This window comes from Sceloporus occidentalis, unplaced genomic scaffold (assembly GCF_023333645.1).
Source record: "Sceloporus occidentalis isolate IW3139 unplaced genomic scaffold, rSceOcc1.0.p SCAF_106, whole genome shotgun sequence".
NCBI classification, from domain to species: Eukaryota; Metazoa; Chordata; class Lepidosauria; order Squamata; family Phrynosomatidae; genus Sceloporus; species Sceloporus occidentalis.
Window position 1 is genome coordinate 2379036 of NW_028317086.1, and position 23620 is coordinate 2402655.

At 37.8% G+C, this 23620-nt stretch overlaps 1 protein-coding gene across 1 annotated transcript; it reads right to left on the reverse strand.

Moving 5' to 3' along the window:
* Nucleotides 1-4943: 4943 nt before the first annotated feature.
* LOC149283348 (calcium-activated chloride channel regulator 1-like) lies at nucleotides 4944-19714 on the reverse strand. Its single transcript, XM_089497722.1, has 14 exons — nucleotides 19556-19714; nucleotides 19162-19299; nucleotides 16635-16785; nucleotides 15848-15956; nucleotides 15360-15543; nucleotides 14934-15158; nucleotides 14130-14351; nucleotides 13314-13494; nucleotides 12104-12210; nucleotides 10845-11066; nucleotides 9200-9470; nucleotides 7950-8114; nucleotides 6457-6687; nucleotides 4944-5410 (listed from the first exon to the last, which is right to left on the reverse strand). The coding sequence occupies exons 1-14, from the start codon at nucleotides 19712-19714 to the stop codon at nucleotides 4944-4946; spliced, it is 2832 nt and encodes a 943-aa protein (XP_089353848.1).
* Between the last annotated feature and the right edge of the window lie 3906 nt (nucleotides 19715-23620).

Sequence of the window (23620 nt, forward strand, 5' to 3'; positions counted from 1 at the left end):
GCAACCTCTAACTGCACATGCCACATTCCAGACAATTATGGAATTGACCCAGTCCATGATATTGGCTCATTCTCCATGTTATCATCTACCATACATTTAATTAGTTTTTTTGTAAGAGTTGTATGTGATGATTACCAAATTCTAGCTATAAATTCCAAATTTAAAAGATGTGTAAAAGTGATTGCACCCTCATGGAGATTATTTCTTAACTTGTAAATGTCTGGCTTAGGGTTTGTTTTTCACGCATGAACCTGGGCACGTATTTTGACTTCTTTTATTTTATAGCAATAGAGAGATGTTTCAGGAAGCCATTTTTCAACAATCACAATCTCCCTTTAAACGGCACAACATTAGGAAGCACACGGTCTGTCACTTCAGACCCTGGCTTCCGTGCTGCCTAATAGCTACGTGTGGGCAAATGATGCCTTCATCCCCGCACTCTGCACCAATAGCCAGCGCAAAGTGATGAGGCAGCACAAAAGCGGAAAGTCGGAAATAACAGACCTCGTGCTCCCAGGAAAGGATAGAGGATGGAGGGTGGAGGATGGAAGATGGAAGATGAGAAAGGTAAGAGACGGGGAGAAAGGGAGTAAGGGGAGTGTATGTGTGTATATATATATACTGTATATGTCTGTGTAAGTTTGTGTGCGTATGGGCAGATGAGCACATTAATGTTATGTTAACACTTCAGAGCTGCAGCATGGTTCCCCGTGTAATTTCTTTCCAGCTTTGCAGGACAATGATACACATGTAGCCACACAGTTCCATTCCACATCTAAGACCTTCTTTACAATATGCGTGTTAATGGGTAGGTGCATGTACAGGCAGTGTGTATGGGTAGGTGTGTGTAAGGGCAGTGTGTATGGTCAGGTGTGTGTAAGGGCAGTGTATGTGTATATGTGTGTTTATGGGCAGGTATGTTTAAAGGCAGTGTGTAAGGGCAGTGTATGTGTACATGTGTGTTTATGGGCAGGTATGTGTAAAGGCAGTGTAAATAAAATAACCTCTGTAAATACTATACTGCTTAAGAAATACTATTTTCAATGTTCAGCCGTACACATTTCCTGACATGTGGTTTAATAAATGAGTCAGCCCCAGCAATGACACTGTGAAAGTCAGTAGAGGTGGTCTAAAGACAGCCTCTGTGCTCATGCGCAAAAAGTGGGATGGGAAGAGAGGGAGAGGAAGGGAGAGGTGTGCAAGCTAGAGGGGGAGAGAGAAGGTGTGAGAAAGAGAGAGAAATAGGGAGGGGATAGAGAAAGAGGGAGGAGAGTGTGTGTGCATGTGTATTAGTGAATGGTGTAACGTGTGTGAGCATATGCTGTTAGCATGTGTGTATTAGCGTATGGTGTTAGCATGTATGTGAGCATATGGTGTTAGTGTGTATGTGAGCATATAACGTTAGTGTGAGCATCTGGTGTTATAGTGTAACACTAGGGCAACCCCTTGCACTGGTAAGAATTGCCAGTTTATGGAGGAGGCAAGTACCTGCAGCTGTGAAGATGCAGCTTCTTTCAAATGTAAGTCCTTTTAATTTAAAAACTTTTAAAGAATGCGTAATAAAGCACTTATTAAGCTGTCCCTTTAAGTGCCATACAAGTTTTAAAAATTTTAAATTCTTCCTTTTTTCCTTAATTGCAAAAGTTTAGATACTTATCTTACCTTTTTGCATCTGTGTTCACTTTAAGCTCCCAATTACATACCTGTCAGTCTGGAGCTCACCAATCTGTAGAAGCACCTGCCTACAGATATCCATTGTATAGAAGTGCCTGCCTAAAGGTCACCATTGTGTAGCAGCGCCTGCCTACTAGGGTGACCACTTGTCCCTGATCACCTGGGACAGTCCCACATTTTTGCGCACCATCCCAGGCACCTTCATACCAGGATAATGGAGTGTCCCGAAAAGAGTCTCCCTACCTTCTTTGAAGCGTTTCTTCCACGCCCCTGTCTCCATTCCCCAGCTCTGCTTCTTCTCTTGCCTCATTAATCTTCTTTCTTTGTCCGCTTGTCCCCGGTAACAGTTCCGCTGACCAGGCCTTCTGAAGCGCTTCCGCATAAGGGCCTCCGCGCACAATATGGACAGCCCCTCACCCGGTCCTGTTGTTGACTTATGTATCGTCTGCAAGAAGACACACCTTAGATTTAAGACCATTTATGATATCGCTAATAAAAATAATGCTTATGTTTAGTTTAAAAGGAAATTAAAATAACCTGTTTCTATCCAAAAGTTCAAATTGTTGAGTTATATTTTAACGCTTATTAATACCCTCAAACCCTTCCTAATTTTAAAAGCTCTTGGGTTGCTCAGATCCAGATCTCAATTTTTGGTCTGGGAGGGAGACCTTCTACATTATAAATTAATTTAATAGTCAACCCTGGGAGACATATTGCCCAAAAAAACATGCTTTGTCCATGGACTCTAACAAATAAAAGTGTATTGCAGTAATTAAGGTGAATTGTCTTGCAGTTGTGACGGAAGTATTAGCATGGAATTGCCCTAGAGTTCTTTATAGATTTGGCTGGTGATACACTTATAAACTCTTTGAGATGCATTGGCAGAGCAATTTAAGTAAACTTCCATCGTGATATGTGACATTGTTTACTACAGAGAAGATTGTCACAGCAACATAAAAAAACGACAGGCATGCAGCATCAGTAAACAATGAAAGAAAGGAGAGTTCCTAGAGTTGCCAAGTGTATATGGTACATTTATTTTGCTGTTGAGTAAATTAAGGTATGAGAGTCTATGGCTCCTAACTCTACGTCCACAATTTATACAGATTTCATCTTTGTTTTAAAAGAGTTACTTATCTTGCAGGTTTATTGGAATGAGCTCAAAACAAATTCCAGCCAACTAGAGGGTATAGCCTAATGATATGTGGCTAAGAACTAGTGATATGATCCTCTCATGGGATCGTTGAGACTGAATTACTCTCTCTGGAATATCTGATTAAGTGTATCTGTTTATTCCTCTATGTAAATGCAACAGGGCCATTCAGGAATAGAGAAAATGAGAAAAGAGAAAAGACAGAAAGATAGAAAGAGATGTTAGAATTGAGTGTGAAAGGAGAAAATAGGAGAAAATCAGCCTTTAAAGCCAGCAGGCGATAAATCTCATGGACGTTCTTGCCTACTGGATGACCGCTGCCTCACGCTACATTCTTATGCTTTTGCAGCATGCAGCTGCATATATCTGCTGGTGGCTTTTATTGGTGTCTCCAATTTATGGTTCTTTAATGTTCTAATAGGGATATGATATATTACATGTTATTTTTATAGAGCACCAGCACATTTTGTCACACTATTACCATAGGGGAAAGTAAACAGTTGTAGAAGTTGAGGAAGGCCCTGCTATTGCAAGCTTACAATCTATTTATAGGTTTAAGGAGAATGAAACAGCACATGAGGGACTGCTTGTCCGAGGATGATTGGATTGTAGAGAGGTCACATACAGAAATCAGTAACGTGGAAATCTCAAAGGGAAGAACAGATGGTTTCTTGTTAGGTTGCAGGTATTAGGAGGATAGATTATATTTATCTCTAAATAGGTGTATTTTAATTAATACTTTAAAGTTATAATAAACAGTTGAGAGTCAAATCAAACTAGGGTTGCCACCTTCTACCAATGGGCATGATTTTACAGATGATAGCTAAAATGTTTGTTTTAGTATAGAGAAAAACAAGAAACATATAAGCGACAAGAGGAGAGGAAAGACAGGAGAAAGAAAGGAGAAAAGAGAGAAAGAGATGTTAGAATTGAGTGTGAAAGGAGAAAATAGGAGAAAATAATGAAAAGAGATGAGAGAAATGATTCCCATTCTGTGCTGTTTTTGACGGAACACAGGAGGAAGTTCCAGAGAACAGGAACACGCAAGTATATGAGTGTACAAAGCATGTTCCCTCATAACAGTTATTACAAGTATTTTTTATTTTTATGCAATACAGTATCTGACTAAAAATTAAAAAAAATCAGAGTTTGCATAACCAGGTTAGTGGAATGGTGGGAGTTCAAGTCTTGGGTTCAAGGACTCAGCTGTTGGGCATTTCATATCCTCTTAATGCCCTCAGTAGCTTGAAGAGCACTCTTTGGTTGGAGCTCCATCATAAGCCTGCACAATTTCATAAAAGTTCAGCCATTTTATGTTACTGAACATTGTTTTTCTACCTCCCATGGGGTCCTTAAATGTTTCAGGTAACTTTGTATGCTTTGTCAAATATACAATGCTAAAGCCTCAAGATTTTTTAATCTATATATTTGTATTTATATGTAGGTTTGTATTTGGATGCTCTTTATTTGTTTCTCAATAAATAGCCATGACACTGTTAAACACAATTTCTGGAAATAGAAAAATATGTATTTTTAAGTGCATAACCCTATCCACACATATAAAACATGCAATCTAGACAGAATAAGATGCACTGCAGCATTGCACAGGATGCATCTTACACAAATGGCTTCTGATGACACAAGTGACAGATATGCAGATGTGGGTTTGGTGCCAAATTTTAATATAAAACATAACTTGACACCTATGCTAAGTTGTTCGGCTCCTTGGTGTTCTTTCCTGGTGTTGTATGTATTGCTTTGACCTTGCTTAACAGTTGACCTGACTCTTCTGATAACGAGTTTTGTTTTTCCCCTTGACTACCAGGCTTTTGGATTTTTTGTCTCATAGACTGTGTGCCCAGTGTCCATACTTTTGCCAATCATTTTTTAATTTTTCCAACAATGGGACACAAGATGCAGTCATAAACATGAATGAAAGTACCGTACATATAACCCCTTTCTGTTTAATGGTAACTAATAGAATTTTACATAAGTAAACTATTACAATTAACATATTTCTTTATTTATATTCATAAATTCTTTCTTATATACTTTATTATAAATTTTTGCAGGACAGGTATCAAAAAGAAAAAATTTGTTTTTTTAGCATTTTGCATTAGTTTCTTCTACTAAGTATGCATTTTACAACGCAGAGAGTAATGCATAGAATAATACAAATTATGATTACAGACCCACATACTATAGCGGCAATTATTCCTCCATTCAGTTCCTCGCTTTCAGAGTGCTCGCTTTCAGAGTCTGTTCCTTCGTTTTTTTCATCATGATGTGGTGTGGTTGTTGTGGAGGAAGTTGTTGTGGTGGTGGTGGTTGGTGGAGGAATAAGAAGAGCAGCCTGTGCTATGTTAGATGGGTCTGATTGCTGTGAAACCTTATCAGTAGCAACTATAGCAAAATAAAGTATCGTTCCATTTGCTATGACGACATTGTCAGGTTTGAATGTAAATGTTTCGCTGGATCCAGCTGGCTGAGGTGTCAAACTTGAAGTGTTAATTGAAGTGCAATCACTGAAGTTGTATCTGAGGCTTAGAGGATTGAGGCTCATTCGGATGTCATAACTTGAAGCTGATAAAACAACATTTAAAAATGACCGGAAAAAAGTTATTTTCAGTAATATAGCTTTAAAACTCTTCAGAAGTATATAAAGCCTGAAGTAAGAGTAAAAAGAAATTACTTTTACAACATGCTTATGTACCTACCATATTTTCTGGACAGTAAGTTTTACTGTTTTTTGAAGAAGAAAAAATATTAAACAATTCCTGTGGTTTTTACTCCAAGTACAACCATTTTCTTATAGCTGTAGCTTACATGTCAATTATCTAAATGTATCTCATTAATAATAATGCAGGTGATATTAATAGGACAGTATAGGCACCCATGTAACTTTGCTGCATTTAAAAGTCTAAAAAAAATCCAGTTTTTATTACTTAACTCTAGCACTTCCCCAGGTGGTCATTCTCTGCTCCAAGCCTAGTGCGTCTGCATGGGGTCTGGAGCAGAGAACCCAACTGCCAATGTGTCCGTTCTTTCACCCTTCCACACTGTAGGACCAGAGAGGAGGTATTTTGCTTCTTCCTAAGGCAAGTTTTTGTTTACATTTTAAAGAATACACATGAAAGTACTCACAAAGTACTTTAGAATGCATTCTTCTATGGTGTGGTTCCTTGCCATATTAAAATGTCCATTTAAAATGTAAAAATCTAGAATATTTTTGAAACATCGCCTATGGTGCACCCATATTTTAGAGTATCTTTTCTCATACTGTCAGACTCTCCCCTGCTTAGTAAAATGTCAAGCACTTATATATATATAACTTATAAAATCCCATCTGTTCAGAGAACTGTACAATCTATCCCATGATACCTCACAAACTATAGTTAGAGGGGAAAAAAACATTACAACTTAATCATCTTCAGGCCTTCATATTTTCCAATACAACCATCCTTGCCATAGTAATATCAGTGTTTATTGATTCATAGGCTTATGTTGATTCATGTTCTTAGTTTTGTATTTTTTCCCTCCATAAAAATGGTGCTACGCAAACAGCTGGTGCTCTATGAATAAAAATTTAATAATGGGTAATAAAAGGGTCAAATAATAAAACTGTTTACCATTTCCCTGATCCAGATCATTCCCTGTTGCAGTCCATGATAGTGTAATTGCCTCTCCTACTATTTTGGCATCCAGATCTGTTATTTTATGAGGTTTAAATATGTCAGGTTGGATGCCTGGAGGTACACTAGATACTTCGAAAGAGCCACCTGAAGCTGTCCTACTAAATGCTCCAACATATAGGTCATCATCGTTAAACACAGGTTGTGAAGGATTCATGTTGGCCGTGCCTACAAAATTAAATATGTATAAATATACTTTACATGCATAAACATGGCAGGCATATAAATAAGCTCACCAGGCATGTCACTTTTAGAATCCTTACCCACTATTTGGACAGACATACAGTGCCATGATAGTATTGTATTTTACTTGTTGTGCTTTCATGTAGTTTCACCATAGGCATACTAAATCTGGAATAGCCGGTGTTCAGGTTTATATTAGTGGATCCAAGCTGTTAGTATGAGCTCTGTCTCAGTATGCACATCATTGACAAGTATATTACGGAGTAGATTCCAGGACTCCCTTATGCCACAGAGGGGATTGTTTTGATTAACATGGCATCAAGTAGGTTATCTAATAGACACAAGGACATTGTATGGGTGGCTTTCCAGGGAGGCCTCATCCTAAGGACATTAATGCATGCTAGCGAGCTATGCAAATACAGACATTGTCCACGTTGCATCGGAAAGGAGGAGACGTTGACTACATTTGAAAATAAAGTCAAATATTCTGTGTAGACTTAGCTCCTCTCCCACGAATCTGTTCTGTATAGACTTTTTCAGAAACTCACACAGAGAGGGTGACTTTGAAGATGCTTGGCACCTAATGTCTTGTTATAGATGTTTTTGAGGTTTAGTAGGAGCCATCTGATCCTGAGTAGTGAATGGGTCGCTATCCAAGACTGTTGCAGGCTTAAGCTTGCTTAATGACTACTCCATAATTGAGAGCATTAAGGAGGACTAACCCCAACACCTGATATCACCTGATCCCTTCAACCCTTTGGACTTTTGTAATATCCCTATCCCCCATTCTTGCCATTATACCACAGTTTTTGCGCCCCTGGAACTGTTTACAGTTTTTCTTTAATGTTTGCATTTTCACAGTTGTTTCGTTGTAATATGTTTCACAACAATATATGAATGATTGTTGGTAATGCACTGTGACACGGTGCAGAACCTACAAATGTATGCGCGCTTTGATGTCTAAGGTATACAGCTTTTAATATTATTGACGGTACACACGTTATGCCTGTATATATTTTGTGAAGTTGTCAGTGTTTGTGTTTCCAGCATGTCTTGTGCATGAAATGCATGTTCTGTCTTTAAATAAACTCAATCAAGACAAAGACGACTAATCAATCGAATTCTTTAAAATATGTTCTAAACAGAATGTAGATATTTAGCTTGTTTTTTTTTATCTAGAACTAAGTTGTTGCTAAACCTATACATTTTTACAATATTGTTTAATAATATATAACAGCTCTGTTTACCATTTTCTAGAATTCCGGGTAAATATAGAGCTCGACTTGCAGGAATGGCCAGACGGGTTTTAGACTTCGTACCCTCAACACGCACTTTCAAGCTGTATCGAGCATTTGTCTTGAAAGCAGTGAAGTACTTTGAGTAGATACCATCATTCTTTGCAATGTCAGCACCTTACAGTCATAAAATAAAAAAATTAAGTACCAAAATCGATTTCATAACTTAACCCAAAACCCAATTTTAGCCCTCATGTTTCAATACACATTTATTCAATAATTATTGATGACAGTTATGCATTACTAGAATTTAGCCAGCTAATTTGAAAACAGGAACCAATTTACACAAGTATACATTTTATATTGGTAAATATACCAGTTGTGGAGGACATTTTTTCATTTTTTTTTATTTTTACACTTACTATGTATTACAAGTCTATTACCTGGGATATTTGGAAAATAGAGAGGAAAAAAAATGAAAGTTTTCAAAAGTTTAGAATTCGCTTTCAAAATATTTATAGGCGAATTCAAGAGACCAGCTGAGCTAAAGACTTGTGGTCTGTTCACATATGAGGTCCTTTATAGAAGAGTCATTTATTTGAGTTTTCTTGTGCTGTTGCAGAAAAAAATCCCCCAAAATACCAGGCTAGTTTCATCAACAAAGGCAGTCTAGAAGCTGTATGTTCTGACCTTGCTAAAATTCAATGAAGCACCGACATGTTTTGGCCAAGTCCTGGGGTAGCAGCAGGTTCCGTTGCAGGCAGCCCCTTTGCTGTATAACTAGGGCAAAGTACCGTGGTTGGCATGCTGCAGCTCCATGGGCGAGTTGGGGACATCAAAGATCTCCTTTGTAACCAGTCAAGCTACACTATGGAGGTCTGTGTCTAGCAGACACAATTGGCCCTTAAGAGGCAGAGCACCTGGATTGGACCTTTTATCACAGTTCTCAACTGAACGGGGTGCAAGTGGATGGTGGCCACAGAAATGTTAGTATTCAGGGCAATATACCCTCCTAATAAGGTCTATAGTTTTACAACTTTTTCTTTAACAACGCTCCCTGCAGATTTGTTTTGTTAAATATACTTATTGTCTTTAATGCATAAAGTGAACGTAGAATTCATACAATGATTTACAAAGGTAAATGAGTTACACTTACATTTTTTGCAGTTTTCAATTCATTAACTTTTGATATGGAAATAAATCAAGTGTATTGCATATTACCACAATAGCAAGAAAGACATGTGTGGGATATATTAAGTTACCTGCTCCATTGTCCAAAAGCTCTAGGACATCTGAAATTCCAGCTGCTGATTCAATAATCGCTGTGACCTTGGCTCCTTTCACAGGAAGAAACCCCTGACTTACTGATGCATATACGACCATTGGATTTGGGTAAGCGTTTGTGTTCGTGTTCATGTGGGCGCTTACAGTAACTGGGGGTATCTCTACATCAACTGCCATTGAGTTCACAACCAAACCAACCACATGAGGCGATGTTAAAGTATTGCAAAGACTGTAAAGCCAAGCTCCACTCTATAAAATAAAAGTACATTATTTATTTTCAAATATGTGCAATATATTAAAGGATTTAAACTGGAACTCCTACCAAATTTTGTGTCATATTTATATTCTCAGTAGTGTACCTAATGTGTGCTAAGTACGCAGTTATTGTTTTAAGTAGAAGAGAAGGAAACATGTCGTATGGGTTTCTTTCGTTTTTCTGGCTTTTTTTCTGCGTGAATAACCTAGAGTAAATAAGCTATTTGCTACAGTTAAGCATTGCCTATACCAGCAGGACTTCGGATTTCAAGGGGCTGCTATCAGACGCACCAAAAATGCACATCTTGCCTAGTGATGTTGTAAACCTTTTTTTGCGGCATGCATGTTTATGTTGCATGTGACGCAGTAATTACCTGCCATATCGGGAACCTATGGGGCGGATCTGGGAGTTCCCAGGTACGTACAGTGCCAAGAAAAAGTAAGTGAACCCTTTGGAATTATCAGCATTTATGTATATATTTGAGTTAAAATATATGATCTTCATCTAAGTGACAATAATGAACAAACACAATCTGTTTTAACTAATAACGTACAATTATTGTATTGTTCTTGTCCATATAGAACACAAACACTCACAGTGTGGGTTGGAAAAAGGTTAATCACTTCAACAAAAGCTAATTGGAGTCCCGAATTAGCAAACGTGGAGTCCAACTAATGAAACGGGATTTGAGATATCTTTTAAAGCTACTTTCACATGAACCATGCCTCACAAAAACATCTCAGACCTACAATCAAGAATTGATTTGCATAAAGCTATAAAGGCTTACAAAGTAAAAGTTTACATATGTATTAGTCCACAGTTAGACAGCTCATCTATAAATGCAGAGAATTTAGTTCTGTGGCTACTCTCCCTAGAAGTGGGTGTCCAGCCAAGAAGACTCCAAACACAACACAGAATGCTCAATGAAACCCTAGTGGTGTGTATATATATGAAAAAAGTCTGGTGGCATAGGATGGAAATATTTATTTTCTGGGGTTTGCTGGCCAATATATTCGGTATTGAAAAGATAATCTTTTCTAAAGCCCATGGCTAGCAAACTCCAGAGCTCCAGAAAATAATTATTTCCATCCTATGCCACCAGACTTTTTTCAGGCCCACTTTTAGTTAAAAAGATCCACTGTGAATACATCAGAGACTTTTCTACAGTATTCTCACCTTTTTTTATACCCTTATTGAAACTATTGTTTACTTAGAGTTTAGTTACAAATGGTCTCCCAGGCCCAAAAGCACAAATATTGTTACTCCTAGATTGGAGCAAAGGATAGGACCCACATTGACCCAACTCATACCACCTGGTAAGAAAAATGAGGAATGGGGTCAATATACCGGTAACTAGAATGACTCACCTCTGCAGTTCCTGGGATTTGTAGCCTGGAAGATTTAGAAGTTGTGTCACTGATGAATTGTGAATCATTGTATACTGTTCCTTTGGGATCTTGTAAAATTATCATTGGGACTGCAGATTGCCATGTAACCAGGAAGAATGTATCATTCCCAACTGTGCTGTCGATGAAAACGGTGCCATTTAGACATTCTTTCACAGCGAGAGATTTTCCTATGCTCTCCAGCTGAAAAAAAGGAATACAGACATTTATAGCAATATATCCTTCTGATTTTATTGTCAACAATTTCATATTTACAGAAAGTCAAATAGCTATCATAAATAATTTGATGTTTGTTAATTTCTTTGCTTAGTATACATCTCACAAAGATTTCTAGTCATGAAACCCTTCAGCTGTTACCAGTCTTGCAATTTATGACTGAGAATGCTGGAGACTGTAGGCACAACAAGTCACAGTAACTTTGCACGTGAAATGGAAAGCATACAATCGCAATAGAGTCCATCCATAAATTAGTGAGGTGGTTAGTTGAGAGTTCAAATTATTAAGAAAGTATGTATATGCCTTCTCCTAGCATGTACAGTGGCCGTAATGAATCAATCTGGAGGCCTATAAAGCCTACCTAGAACCCACTGCCCTCCACCCCATGTCCAGTGGTTAAAATATGTTACTATACCATATGGGAGGCACAGACCTCTAACCCCTTACTCCCATTCTGGTGCCCGATGGGGACAATTAAAAGTAATGAATAAGCAAGAGGCAAAACCCCAAAAATCATTTTAACTATAACTCTAGCGGTACAGGTTTTTTTTTTTGTGTGCACCTCCTGCTTATTCATTACTTTAGGGCACCCTATGGGAAAAAGGTTTTCACTTACGTAGGAGTAGGTATATATACCATTGTGTGCCAGTGGCTGCCAAGTGGGTAGAGGATGTATTGCATCATCCATGATTTTGAATGAAAATAGTAGATTTCCAAGCATTCTACATCAAGTAGAACACAATCACTATATAGTTTTATATCTAAGGCCAGTGGGGCGTTTCACAAACACTTAATTCAAATGTTAAAAAGGAGGCTTTGGAGGTGTAAATTTTGAGCAGAAAATTGCATGCTGAGAAGGCGGAGGGTCTGATCAAAGTACTTAATACATATGCATAAGTATCAAGGCTGTCAATATGTCCTAAAAGTAACTGGGCTACATTTATTTGAAATGTTTTCCTAAAAATACATAATGTTAAAAAAATGTTTTATATTAAATACTTCACCTGTATAGCTTGCTGAGAAATATCACCATTTCCATCAGAAACGCCACTGAATGCATCGATCAACCCATTAGTGTCCAATTTACCTGATGCCGAAAAAGTTAATCCCCCTGCATCAAAGAAAGATAATGTACATCTGATTAATTACAATTTATAATTTACATAACAGATATGCATAATACAATTATTTGTACTGAGCCCTCAACAAAAATGCCTAGCTTCCCCTCTAAAGTATTCTGCATGGCTATACCTCAGGGGATATGCAGCCTTCAAGGTCTTACCATCTATGTTTAGGACATGGCGAGGTAGAGCAATGCGAATGGCGGCGTAGAAAATGTACGAAAAATGAAAACAAAAATGGGTGGTAAGCGGAAAGAATCAGGTAGGGACCAAACACCTGACCTCCTCTTACCTGGAGATCAAAATGAAGCCTCGTTTTAGGAACTGCAAAATTTCACCGGTAGCTGCTCTTAATTTTACTATAAAAGCCATGGGCTTTGTCACCAGGGGCATAACTAGAAATTACAGGGCCCTGGTGAGGAAATTTCCCCAAGGTCCCTCAACTTCATCAAGCAAAATGTCCCACAGCGCCACCTTTGCTCCCAAACAGCTTGTGAGTACCTTTCTTTGCCTCCAAACAGCTTATGAATGCCACCTGTGCCCAACCAGCTTATCAGTTCCCCCATACAGCCTGCCATCTTTGCTCCAATTTGTCAGTGCCCCCAAAAGAGCTTATCTGTGGATCTTTGCCCCCAAACAGCTTGTCTGTGCCATCATTCCCCCCCCCCCTACAACATACATTATGGCACACATATGTAAACACACACCATTTACAGATGCTAACACACACACACTTACTCATACTCACTAACACACACCTACACACTCATTCTATCACACACTCCCTCCTCTCACACCACTCATGCTAACACACTCTCAATCTCACACCACATACACATCTATGCTCACACACACACTCCCTTTTGCCCATCCCTTATAAAATCCCTACAACGACAAGTAATGACAAGTCCTTAGTAGAGGAAACTGGACCCTGAATTAAAAACCTGTCAGAAAATAACCTTTGTGAAGGAGCACCATATCAAAAGACAACCACTGTGGTGCACATAAAAATACAACTGTTATGTTCGTCCATAGCCTTCCTTCTAAGCAAGACCATTGGATTATAAATTGCCATGCAAATCAGAATACTGACCTGTGTTAACTATTATATTGTTAAGTGAACTTGTTGCAGATGGTCCCAGGGCAATGAAATGAAGTATTACTCCACTTTCTAGTATTTCATGGAAGCAAAGGCTGGTATTAAAATTATCTTCTCCATCCGATAGTAACAATATTTCTGTGCCAATTGAGGATCCATCAAGCTGCTTATTTACCTGGAAAAATGGAAACAAGTACAAGTCTAAACTATGTTCAGAAGCTGCATTTAAGAACCCTAAACAGGCCACTATTGTAAAAACATTTCTATGAAAAAAAAAAACATTTGGGATATTATGACATCACATACAGAAACTACAGAAAAGTAGTCTGGCCCTCAATTTTCTTTAAACCTAGTGAAGATGGCTAGGTATATGGTTGTGATAGAAATGGACAATAACATATTTTTATACATTTTATTCATTTATTTGATTGGTTGTTTTTATGTTTCCTTAGTTATAGTTGCTTGGTATAAGAATTACTCATTATGTTTACAATGATATCGGTTAAGTGACGGTTTTACTGTGACTAATATGCTGGCCACATAATAAATCAAAAATACATTTAGATTATGAAAGGTCCCATTTAAATGACACCACCGTCACTGGCCCTTAAAGGGGTATGCAGTAGTGTAGAGTCACCTTGCTCCAGGTCTATGATGCATGAGATTTCCTAAGGATCTAACAAGACCTCTCCAACCATGTGCAGAAAGCACCCCCATTGATTTTAAAGGAGTGCTTTCAGAAGCATCAGTACCACTGATATGAATACACAGTCCTTGATTGTGGTGATTACTAAAGCGCTGGAAAATTACCTCAATGCCAGAACGGATCCCAGCACATATATTAGTTCTACCATATGCAGTTTTTGGAAGTAATGATTTGAGTTTTTCTCGCTGTACTTCGCTAATTACTTGAACTAGATGTGAAAGGATGGATGCACTGGTTGAAAAATTTACAATTCCAACACGGGAGCCTGTTTCAATGATTTGTACGAGAAACACCTCTGCTGCTTGATACAGTAGCTGAATACGAGTCTGAAAATGTAAAAATGTTTACATGTAAATAAATCAGCATCAGAAATAATTAGTATTAGTAAGTAGATCTGTCACGTGGAAGTGAGAAAGACAAATGTTCACCCATTCCACAAGTTGTGTGAGACTTTATTTTTACTATAGTCATATTAACAATAGACACTATATTTCTATTTTACTATAACTTAATTTTCTGGTCCTTGGCCATCATACCTTTAGCCACCTCAGAGCCTTGCCAGACACCAGTTGTCCCCAGTCTCTCCTATAAGCGTATGACCGAGAAATTTTAGTCAAGACGTCAAATGAAGCAGCAGAAGGCCTGCCATAGTTTGATGGTGGCCATGTTTTTAATTGGATGATGTTTGATGAATAAAGTGTTATCTTGAAATAGATATATGGTGGAACCTATTAGTCTATTAACTTAACCTGTTGGTCTGCTGGTGCTTCCTACTCACATAGACAAGTGAACACGTGTCTAACTGTTGAGGCTGTTGTACCATATACTTTCTCTCTATTCTCTTATGCAACATCTTCATTCACTCCCATGATTTTAAGAATACAAATATTATAAAGCAGTTAACTTACACCATTCATGCTTCCTGAAACATCAAGCACTAGTGTGACCACCCTGTCTCTGTATTGGAGGAGTGAAAAGGAAGGAACTGGAATATTGCTATGATTCATTGGCACAGTGTTGCTTATATCTGTGGAATTCATGATGACTTCCCATGTGCTGCGAGAATCACACATTCGATTTTGTAGTGTCGGAGCTTCAATGTTATGGTTACTTGCATCGCAGAACTCGGACACCTAAAAAAAATTAGAGTTCTGCCATTACAATACCTTCCTCAAAAGATCTTTCTAAATAACAATATTTTCAAACATACAAATGGGTTTAGTAGAGTAAACATTAGACTTATCAGAAATATTATAAGTATTCATTAAATCATTTTGTTTACTTTGTTTTAAGAAACTCCAAATTGCATATATTTGAAATACTTGAATACTCACAGAGGGGAGCGCCTGCAAATACATAATGGATGCATTGACCAGTTGTTCCTTTACAGGCACAAAAACACAGGCCTCTTCATAAAGTCCTGTGTTGGGATCAAAGTAGCATGGTTTTGCACGACAGGCACTGCCTTGGCATTGATCAGGGTTCTTAATGTTTATACCCAAAATATCAGTAGAACATCTGAGGAGAAAAAATGTATACATATTTTCTAATGTCGGGCAAGATTAGCCATAGGGCTTATTGGTAGCTAAGGAATCTATTTATGCTGTTCTATCCATGTTCCAGCAATAAACAGCATAGGGCACCAGAAGACTTTCCCTTGTCTGAAGGTGCCTGAAATATAGCAAAAAAAGTGTGTACACATATCTTTAATGAACAAGTCTCCCATTTACAAGGTAGACAGAGAAGAAACATATTTATATATAATATTTTTATGAAATGAGATAGGATATTGTTTAGTAAAATTACAAAATGAAGCAAGTACCTTGTTGCTTCAACTTTAAGGTCCCCTGATATATAATATGGTTTTTCATAGTTATATTCATCAAAGACTCCCCATCGGAGGTGAGCCCACTCATGGACAAATACTCTGCCTGCAAAAAAAAATAACTTGTAATGTATACTACATGACCAAAAGTCTGTTGACACCATTCATAATTATTGAGTTTAGGTGTTTCAGCCAAGTGTGAGCCAGGGCCAAGCATCACTCCACTCACAAAATGAAATACCGATTAAAAACTGTTTGGTATAGCTCGGAACATCCGGGCTCCAGCTATCTAGAGCCGCCACTCTTTAGGTTGCAGGTGGGAGGGTCTATTGGCATCAGTGGGCAGTACTGCTGATGCCAGTGGGTGGTCCGCTGATGTCAGAGGGTGGTCTGCTGACATTACATTTGAGGCAAGCCAAACAAACATCAGCGTGGTAGAAGGGGAAGTGGGCATGGATGGGGGGGTGCCTTCACACCACTCCCGCAACCCGGACCTAGGTGAAAACCAGGTGTGCCGAATGGGGACCTATGACTGCTCCCAGTGTGCGAAAATCTACAATCACATCTCACATTGAGGCTTGGATTCTCCATAGTTCATGAAAAGAAATCCAATACATTTTCAGTAATCTAGGTTAGAGTAAATTAAATACACATAATGTTAGTGACGAAATCCATTTTATATTAAAAACACTAGTAGTAAAGAATTTCTGATTAAACTTATTTTCCACACTTTAGTATCGATCAGCCAAATCTGAAAATGTTCAACTGAAAGAAAAATCGTTACCTCTGGGGCCGTAAACGGAGAGCAGACGATCATCAAGTAAAAATTTAGGTGTAAAATGGATGTATCTTCCTGGCTCCCCACAGCCTCCATATTGCAAAGTGTATGGGTCGTCTCCATATTTCAGGTACGGGGTAGCAATGATAACATCTGCCTAAAATTTGTTTAGATATTGAGAGTGTTACGTAGATTTCAAAGTCACAATAATAAGTGTACAAACAGAAAATGTCTTTGTAAGCTGAGTTTTGTAAACAAAATATATTCTTCTAAAAGCTTTGCTGTAAAACCTAAACAGCTATTAAAACATTGCAAGTTCCCATAAAACGTTTATGTATATATACATATAAAGTGGACACTTTCAGAGGAAGCACTTGCCGATTTTTTGGTGGCATATGGATCCAGTATTAATAATGTCAACGTTATTCCTATTACCTAACATTTTATTTACAGAGCACCAGTAGATTCCATGCCCCACTTACAATAGTGAGCAAATACCCCAGCGTGCATTTGATTTGGCCAAAGATAGACAAAATTCATTTAAAAGAAAAAAAATACTTAGATTTTTATTTTGGGAAGGCATTTCAAATTAACTTTATGCTTTATACTTGGCTTACATTCATTATCTTTTTTCTATTTCTATTTTTGATGAGCTGTAACTAATTGTATTTCTCGCATTTTGTGTTGTTGGTTACTTGATTAGTAAAAAAAAAAAAAAATAAACCCTTATTATTAACGGACAAAAGTGCAGCAAATGTAAAATTAGCGAAAGAAACATTTGAGAACCAAATTTATGGGTTCTTAAGGTTTATTGAACCATTAAACTTTACTAGGAACTGCTATATCAAATAGATTACATTTAGTAGAAGAAGATGGCATATCCTAGAAGTGTGCCAATGGGTTGTCCTTAAACCCATTAAAAACAATGCATTGTGAGCCCGTACATGTATGGGCTTTGTCATGAAGGGGTTAATATATGTGTTTAGGGCACACATACAGGCATGCACTCCTTAGTCTAAACACACTCCTTCACATGTCAAATACAGTTTGTTTCTAGATCAAACATATAATTAAGCAATCTGTAGTACAAACAGGCACTCGGATGCTTTCACTTGTGTTGAAGACAGATGCTTGGTGCAAATGATAAGCAAATACAACAGAGCAAAATAGAGATGAGTTGTTAGGTCTTGTGACATAATGATAAATTCATAGGTGATATAATAGCAAGAAAAGTCCCTGTACAGAATTCTTTGATAGAACAGGAGGTAAAACTAGAGGATCAAAGGCACAGATGTTATATATGGAGGGTCTGCTTTACTAAGCAGGTGGTAGATAAGTGGAACAGCCTCCCAGAAGAAGTAGTAAGGCTAACATTCATGGGATATGCATATGACTATTCTGAATCTAAGACCAAGGACTCTGAGTCTTTATAGCTGGGAAACTATAAACGTGATTGGGCTGCGTGGTTCTTATCTGCTCATTAGTTGATTGCGCATAAAATGGTAGACATATACAAGAACATTGATCTATAATGAATATAAATTATTTACACTGGGTGAGTCAGCAAAACTCCCACAAATAACTAGTCATAGACATGCCGGTTAAATCCCGACACCTTTTAATTGAGATCATGGGTCATCACATTAATTCTAATGTCTATGGCAAAGCCTGGCTGGGTTAGGGGTAAAGCCCAGAATTTCTTTTTTAATTTTAACAGAGTTGCTTTCACTTTCTGGACTTACAATCACCCTGTATTGTTCTTCTTAAAATCATAAGAGAAGGGGACACTTTAAGCCAGTTCAGGGTCCAGCTCATACCCACTTCCATTGAGCAATGGTGATTCGGAAATCTAGCTAAATCACTCATCAGCTTCCCAGTCATACATAAGAGCAGACTCTGATATGCCATTGAAACTAGAACATCTCTTCCAACGTCTCTGTGTTGTGTTTATTCATTTCTTCAGAGGAAACAATAAAATAATAGGTAAGTCAAGGCTTCTTTGGTTAACATGCTGGAGAATTCAGTGTTTTGTCTAAGTGACACAACTCCTTTAATTTTCCCCATCACAGTGACTGCTAAGAAACATAGATGACAAGTTAAGAATGTCATACTCTTCTGCATGTAATCATTTTCATAATATGAATTTAGATAAGCACAAAGTATGATCAGCCCTTTGAGGGAGAAAGCCCCTGTTAGGATTTGTGGAATGAAAAGACTCACACCATTCAGGTCCATTACTGCCTTCTCCACAATGTGCTCCTAGAAGACCCTGCATGGTTACATCCCCGAAGAGAATCCACACCGTACTTTTTCTTGAATAGGAGTCAAATATGTTCATAATTAACCCAATATCATTTCAGGTTCCAGGTGTTAAAATGTTGGGGGTATAGTGAATCATTTTAAAATATAACAGTTCCGTATCCAGAAAAAAAGATTTTACTTTTGTACATAAGTTTACAAAATTATATTTTTCCATAAACTATTCTGTGGCACATAACAGATAGAGCGTCTTTCTAGATGTTTACTGTCTTACCTTATCAAATGATTCACTTTGACGCTTGGTATAGTTCTTTCTCGGCCAAGTCAAAGGAATCAGTATTTTTGCACTTCTGATGAAAAGCCTTTTCTTTGTAGCATTAAACAAATAATTTGTGGCTTCTTTCACCATATCCTGATAAAAATATATGAAATAATACGTAATAAAGGATTTTAAAAAATAGGACATAAAAATCTATTCAAATTCACCTACTGTATCGGTTTGTCTTAGTCTGTCAATTCTAGACTTGTCATATATGTATTGTATTAAGCCGTTGTTTCCTATCCAAATTTTAGATTTCCTGCTATTTTTAAAATTCAAATTTGGATTTAATGATGATTTTGTAGAAAAAATATTGTTTAAACATTTGCAATATATACATTGTGCTTACCTGAATTTTTTCTAGAATCTTTATATCTTCTTTTAGTCCAGGATGAATTGCAATAACTAGGTTTTCATAACCTCCATCAATAAGTTTCACCATAGAACTCTCAGCTGTAGGGAAAATCTGAAATGCTAACAAGAGAACAAACAAATTGCAGAGTGTCATTGTGCACCTTTTACCTACTCCTTGCATTGATAGTAAGTTTGTTCAAGTATGTTTATATACTCCTAACTTATGACATCATCACCCATTTTCAAGGAGAGTGGCTCTGCCTGTGTTGCTATTGGTAAACAGGTATATGTGGGCAGACAAAACCATTTGTAAGAGTATAAATCACAGCTAAGCAAATTGTAAAATGTATTATGGGTCATTTTCTCTTATTTTTTTATGATAAGAACAATTAATCTTGATTTGCAAATATTAGCATTAACACATATGCATTATTGTGCTCTATATGTCATATTAGTCTCTGCGCTATGAAGTTAAATTACAGTCAATATTGAGTGGCGTTATTGTCTTCAATCGAATTGGGAGCCTCTTGGGAGACTTCAATTTCTTTGTAGGTTGGCCACGTTTTACTGCTCATGTAGGCTTTTCTCAGCAAAGTGTCCTTGAGTATTTCAGGGAAATCATTGCCCAGTCTATTTTTTACATAGCCAAGCTTACTTGCCTTATAATGGCTAAACTGTTGAACTAGTATGATATGCGATAATTTTTTTAAGAAATACAATATATACATATTGGATGGTAGGCTGTAGCTTCATGTCTTATTCCATTTTTATTGTCCCGTATTTAATATTTTAATTATTATCAGTCAACATGTCAAGCTTCCTCTGCTGTTATTTTAACAACTTAAAATATACGCTGGAGCTATTTTAAAAAAAATGATCATAAAATGGATATATTTTCAGTTTTGGCCTTGCGAATATAATCATTAATGTGTATGTGCATTGCTATAATCATCATATAAGTTCATAGGAGAGGAGCTTTTGATTTCTCACATTTGACCACATTCTTAACATACATCAAGTGTTTACAAGCATCTACACATCTCATGCACATAGCTAATTACATAGATCATGCAGATTTTAATACAGCCCAACCCTTCATTAAAACAATCCTTCCTCCAACCACCCACATCTCTTTCCATCTCACCACACATCATTACATTCACTCCCTATGCTATAAACCTTCCCTTTCTCCCCATGTCATAACTCTCACCTTAATTATTGTTATAGAGATGCAGGGCTTATTACTGGAACCTATAGACTTATGCAAATGGGCCAAAAAACGATTTAAACTATTCATCATTCACTTGCATTCAAATCTATGAAGGTTTAGAAAGGTCATTGGACCGAGCCTAATATTCACTGAGAATAATCTTTTTTTTCTATTATCATTCTTCGTTTTCAAGTTGTATAGAGTTTATTGGGCAGAGCTTTCATCTTAGTGAATCTAGTACATCCAGTCAATTAACTCATCCACAACAACATTAGAGTTTTTACACAACAAATGAGCGGTGTTGCAAGAAGGATGATCAATTAGAGTTCTTGACGATTGCTTTGCAGGCTTTTACACTATATCACCAAAGAGACATGGACAGCTGACCATCACACCTATATGCGACATCCCATTCCAAAACCGTGAGTGTGCTTTACCCCACTACAGCCGATGCTTGTCATTCCGCATAGTGACCTCCAGCTTGTGTGCAGGTACCTGGCGATGGAAGTCAATTTTGTAGAGCACCAGACGCACAGTGCTTGAGCTGATGTTGCTTCCAAAGGCAGTTTGGAGCTCTGTAGTGAGCGATGTTACAAAGGACAGGCGATTTTTACGTGTTACTCGCTTCAGCATTAAGCTACAGTATGATACCTGAGCTGTTACTCTTCCATTTCAGAATAATAGCACTTAAAGTGGACCAGATCTAGCAGGACAGAAATTTCACAAACTGACTTGTGGAAAAGTTGGCAACCTATGACGGTGCCACATTTAAAGTCTCTGAGCTCTTCGGTAAAGCCAAGGTTTGTCTATGGAGATGGCATGCTTGATTTTCTACACCTTCTACCAATTAATATGGTTGAAGCACCTCAGCTCAAGAAACACTGAAAGAAAGCTGCACAATTAAAAATGATATTATGATACTTATCTCGAAACCCCACTGTCATTGTTTTTATCTTATTTAATTGATGCACTTAGTCTTCTGTAATTTCTGGTGCCCACCTATTCCTACGCTTTGTGTGTTTTGTAAATAATCAATTATTGCTGTCAGTTAGATATCTCTTTAGAGTGTTTAGAGTATGCTTATCTGGAAGATCCGATTATTTACAAAACATTGCAAAGAATAGCCTGCATGCAAAAGCTCCATGTCCTATGGTATTATTACATATTAACCTGCCCTAAGCTATGTTTCAGAATGGAATGCAGCCCAAATTTACAGTACTGTGCAAAAGTTGTAGGCAGTTGTGAAAAAATGCCATAAAGTAAGAATGCTTTCCAAAATAGACATGATACTAGTTTATTGTTATCATTTATAGAAATGCAAAGTGATTGAGCAGAAGAAAAAATTGCTGTGACCACCCTTTGCCCTCAAAACAGCATAAATTCTAATAGATATGCTTGCACGCAGCTTTTTAAGGAACTCAGCAGGTAGTTCTTGGATAACTAACCACAGTTCTGTGGATTTAGGAAGCCCCAGTTGCTTCTCTCTTCATGTAATACCAGAAAGACTCAACTCAATGAAATCAGTTCTCTTTACGGCCATACCATCACCCCTTGTTCTTCTTTACGCTGGAGATGCTTCACTGTTGCCTGCAAACACTGATTCTTGTACCATTATCCAGTTCCCAACAAACTGCCTTCTGCTACATTCAAATATAAAAAAAAATTGACTCATCAGTCCAGAGCACCTGCTGCCCTTTTTTCTACACCTAAATAGTTGCGCCACTTGGCCTTGTTTTCACACAGATGGTATGGCTTTTTGTCTGCAAGTCTTCCATGAAGACCACTTCTGACCAGGCTTCTCCAGACAATAGATGGGTGTACAAGGGCCTCAGTGTTTTTTGCCAATGCTGAGCTGATGACACAGCTGGACAGCCTCCAATTGCAAATGGATGTAAGCATGATGGGTCTTTCATCTGCACTCGGTTTCCTCAGCCACTGTGTCTGCAGTCCTCAACATTGCCCGTTTCTTTGTGCTTCTTCAAAAGAGCTTGAACAGAACATCTGGAAACCCCTGTCTGCCTTGAAATTTCTGTCTGGGAGACCTTTCTGATGTGTCTTGTTGCTGTGCTTAGTCTTGCCAAGGTGTATGACTTTTAACTTTAACCTTGGTAGTGAGTTTTGCTGTTCCTCCCGCCACTACGTCAAAGTACCCCAAGTTTGGCAAGTCCTATTTACTTTTTAATGGCTATATTGCTTACCAATGAGCTAAATCAGTGGAACCGCACTGTAGTTTAACCCAAATGAGACTCTCAAGCCATTTGAAGCCTTCTTTGGGCACCTGTGGCAGGAGGGGCTGCTCAACCCTAAGGTTTGGCAGAACCTGCAAATAAGCACAGCCTGAAAAAACAAACTAAGGGAGCACACAAAAATCATAAAAGGCATACACATTCAGATTCTGGGGTTGCTGCTAAAATAATTCTAATACGGTTATGCTTTTTAGGCTGTGCGCTCCCCTAGTTTGTATTTTTTGAACTATTAACATGTTATTTTTTAAAGCATTGTTACTTTTCACATCTGCCTAAAATCTTTGCACAGTGTGATATATAGACGTTGGTTATATAAAAGAGTTTTAACAACTCTTAACAAGTATACAGAAAGAGTTACAACTTTTCCAGGAAGACAACTGATAATTTAATCAGTTTAATTAAATGACTACCTGGAAATTACAGTAAACTGTATATTGAACAAATACCGTATTTGCCCTAATTTAGGCTGCACTTTCCCCCCCACACTTTAAGTCTTTAACCCTATAATCGGGTTTAGCTTAGAAATGCGCAATTCGTATCGCCCGCCGCCCGGGACATGCAGTTCCGGGCAGGCAGCAGGGTTAGGATACCGATCCCCCACAGC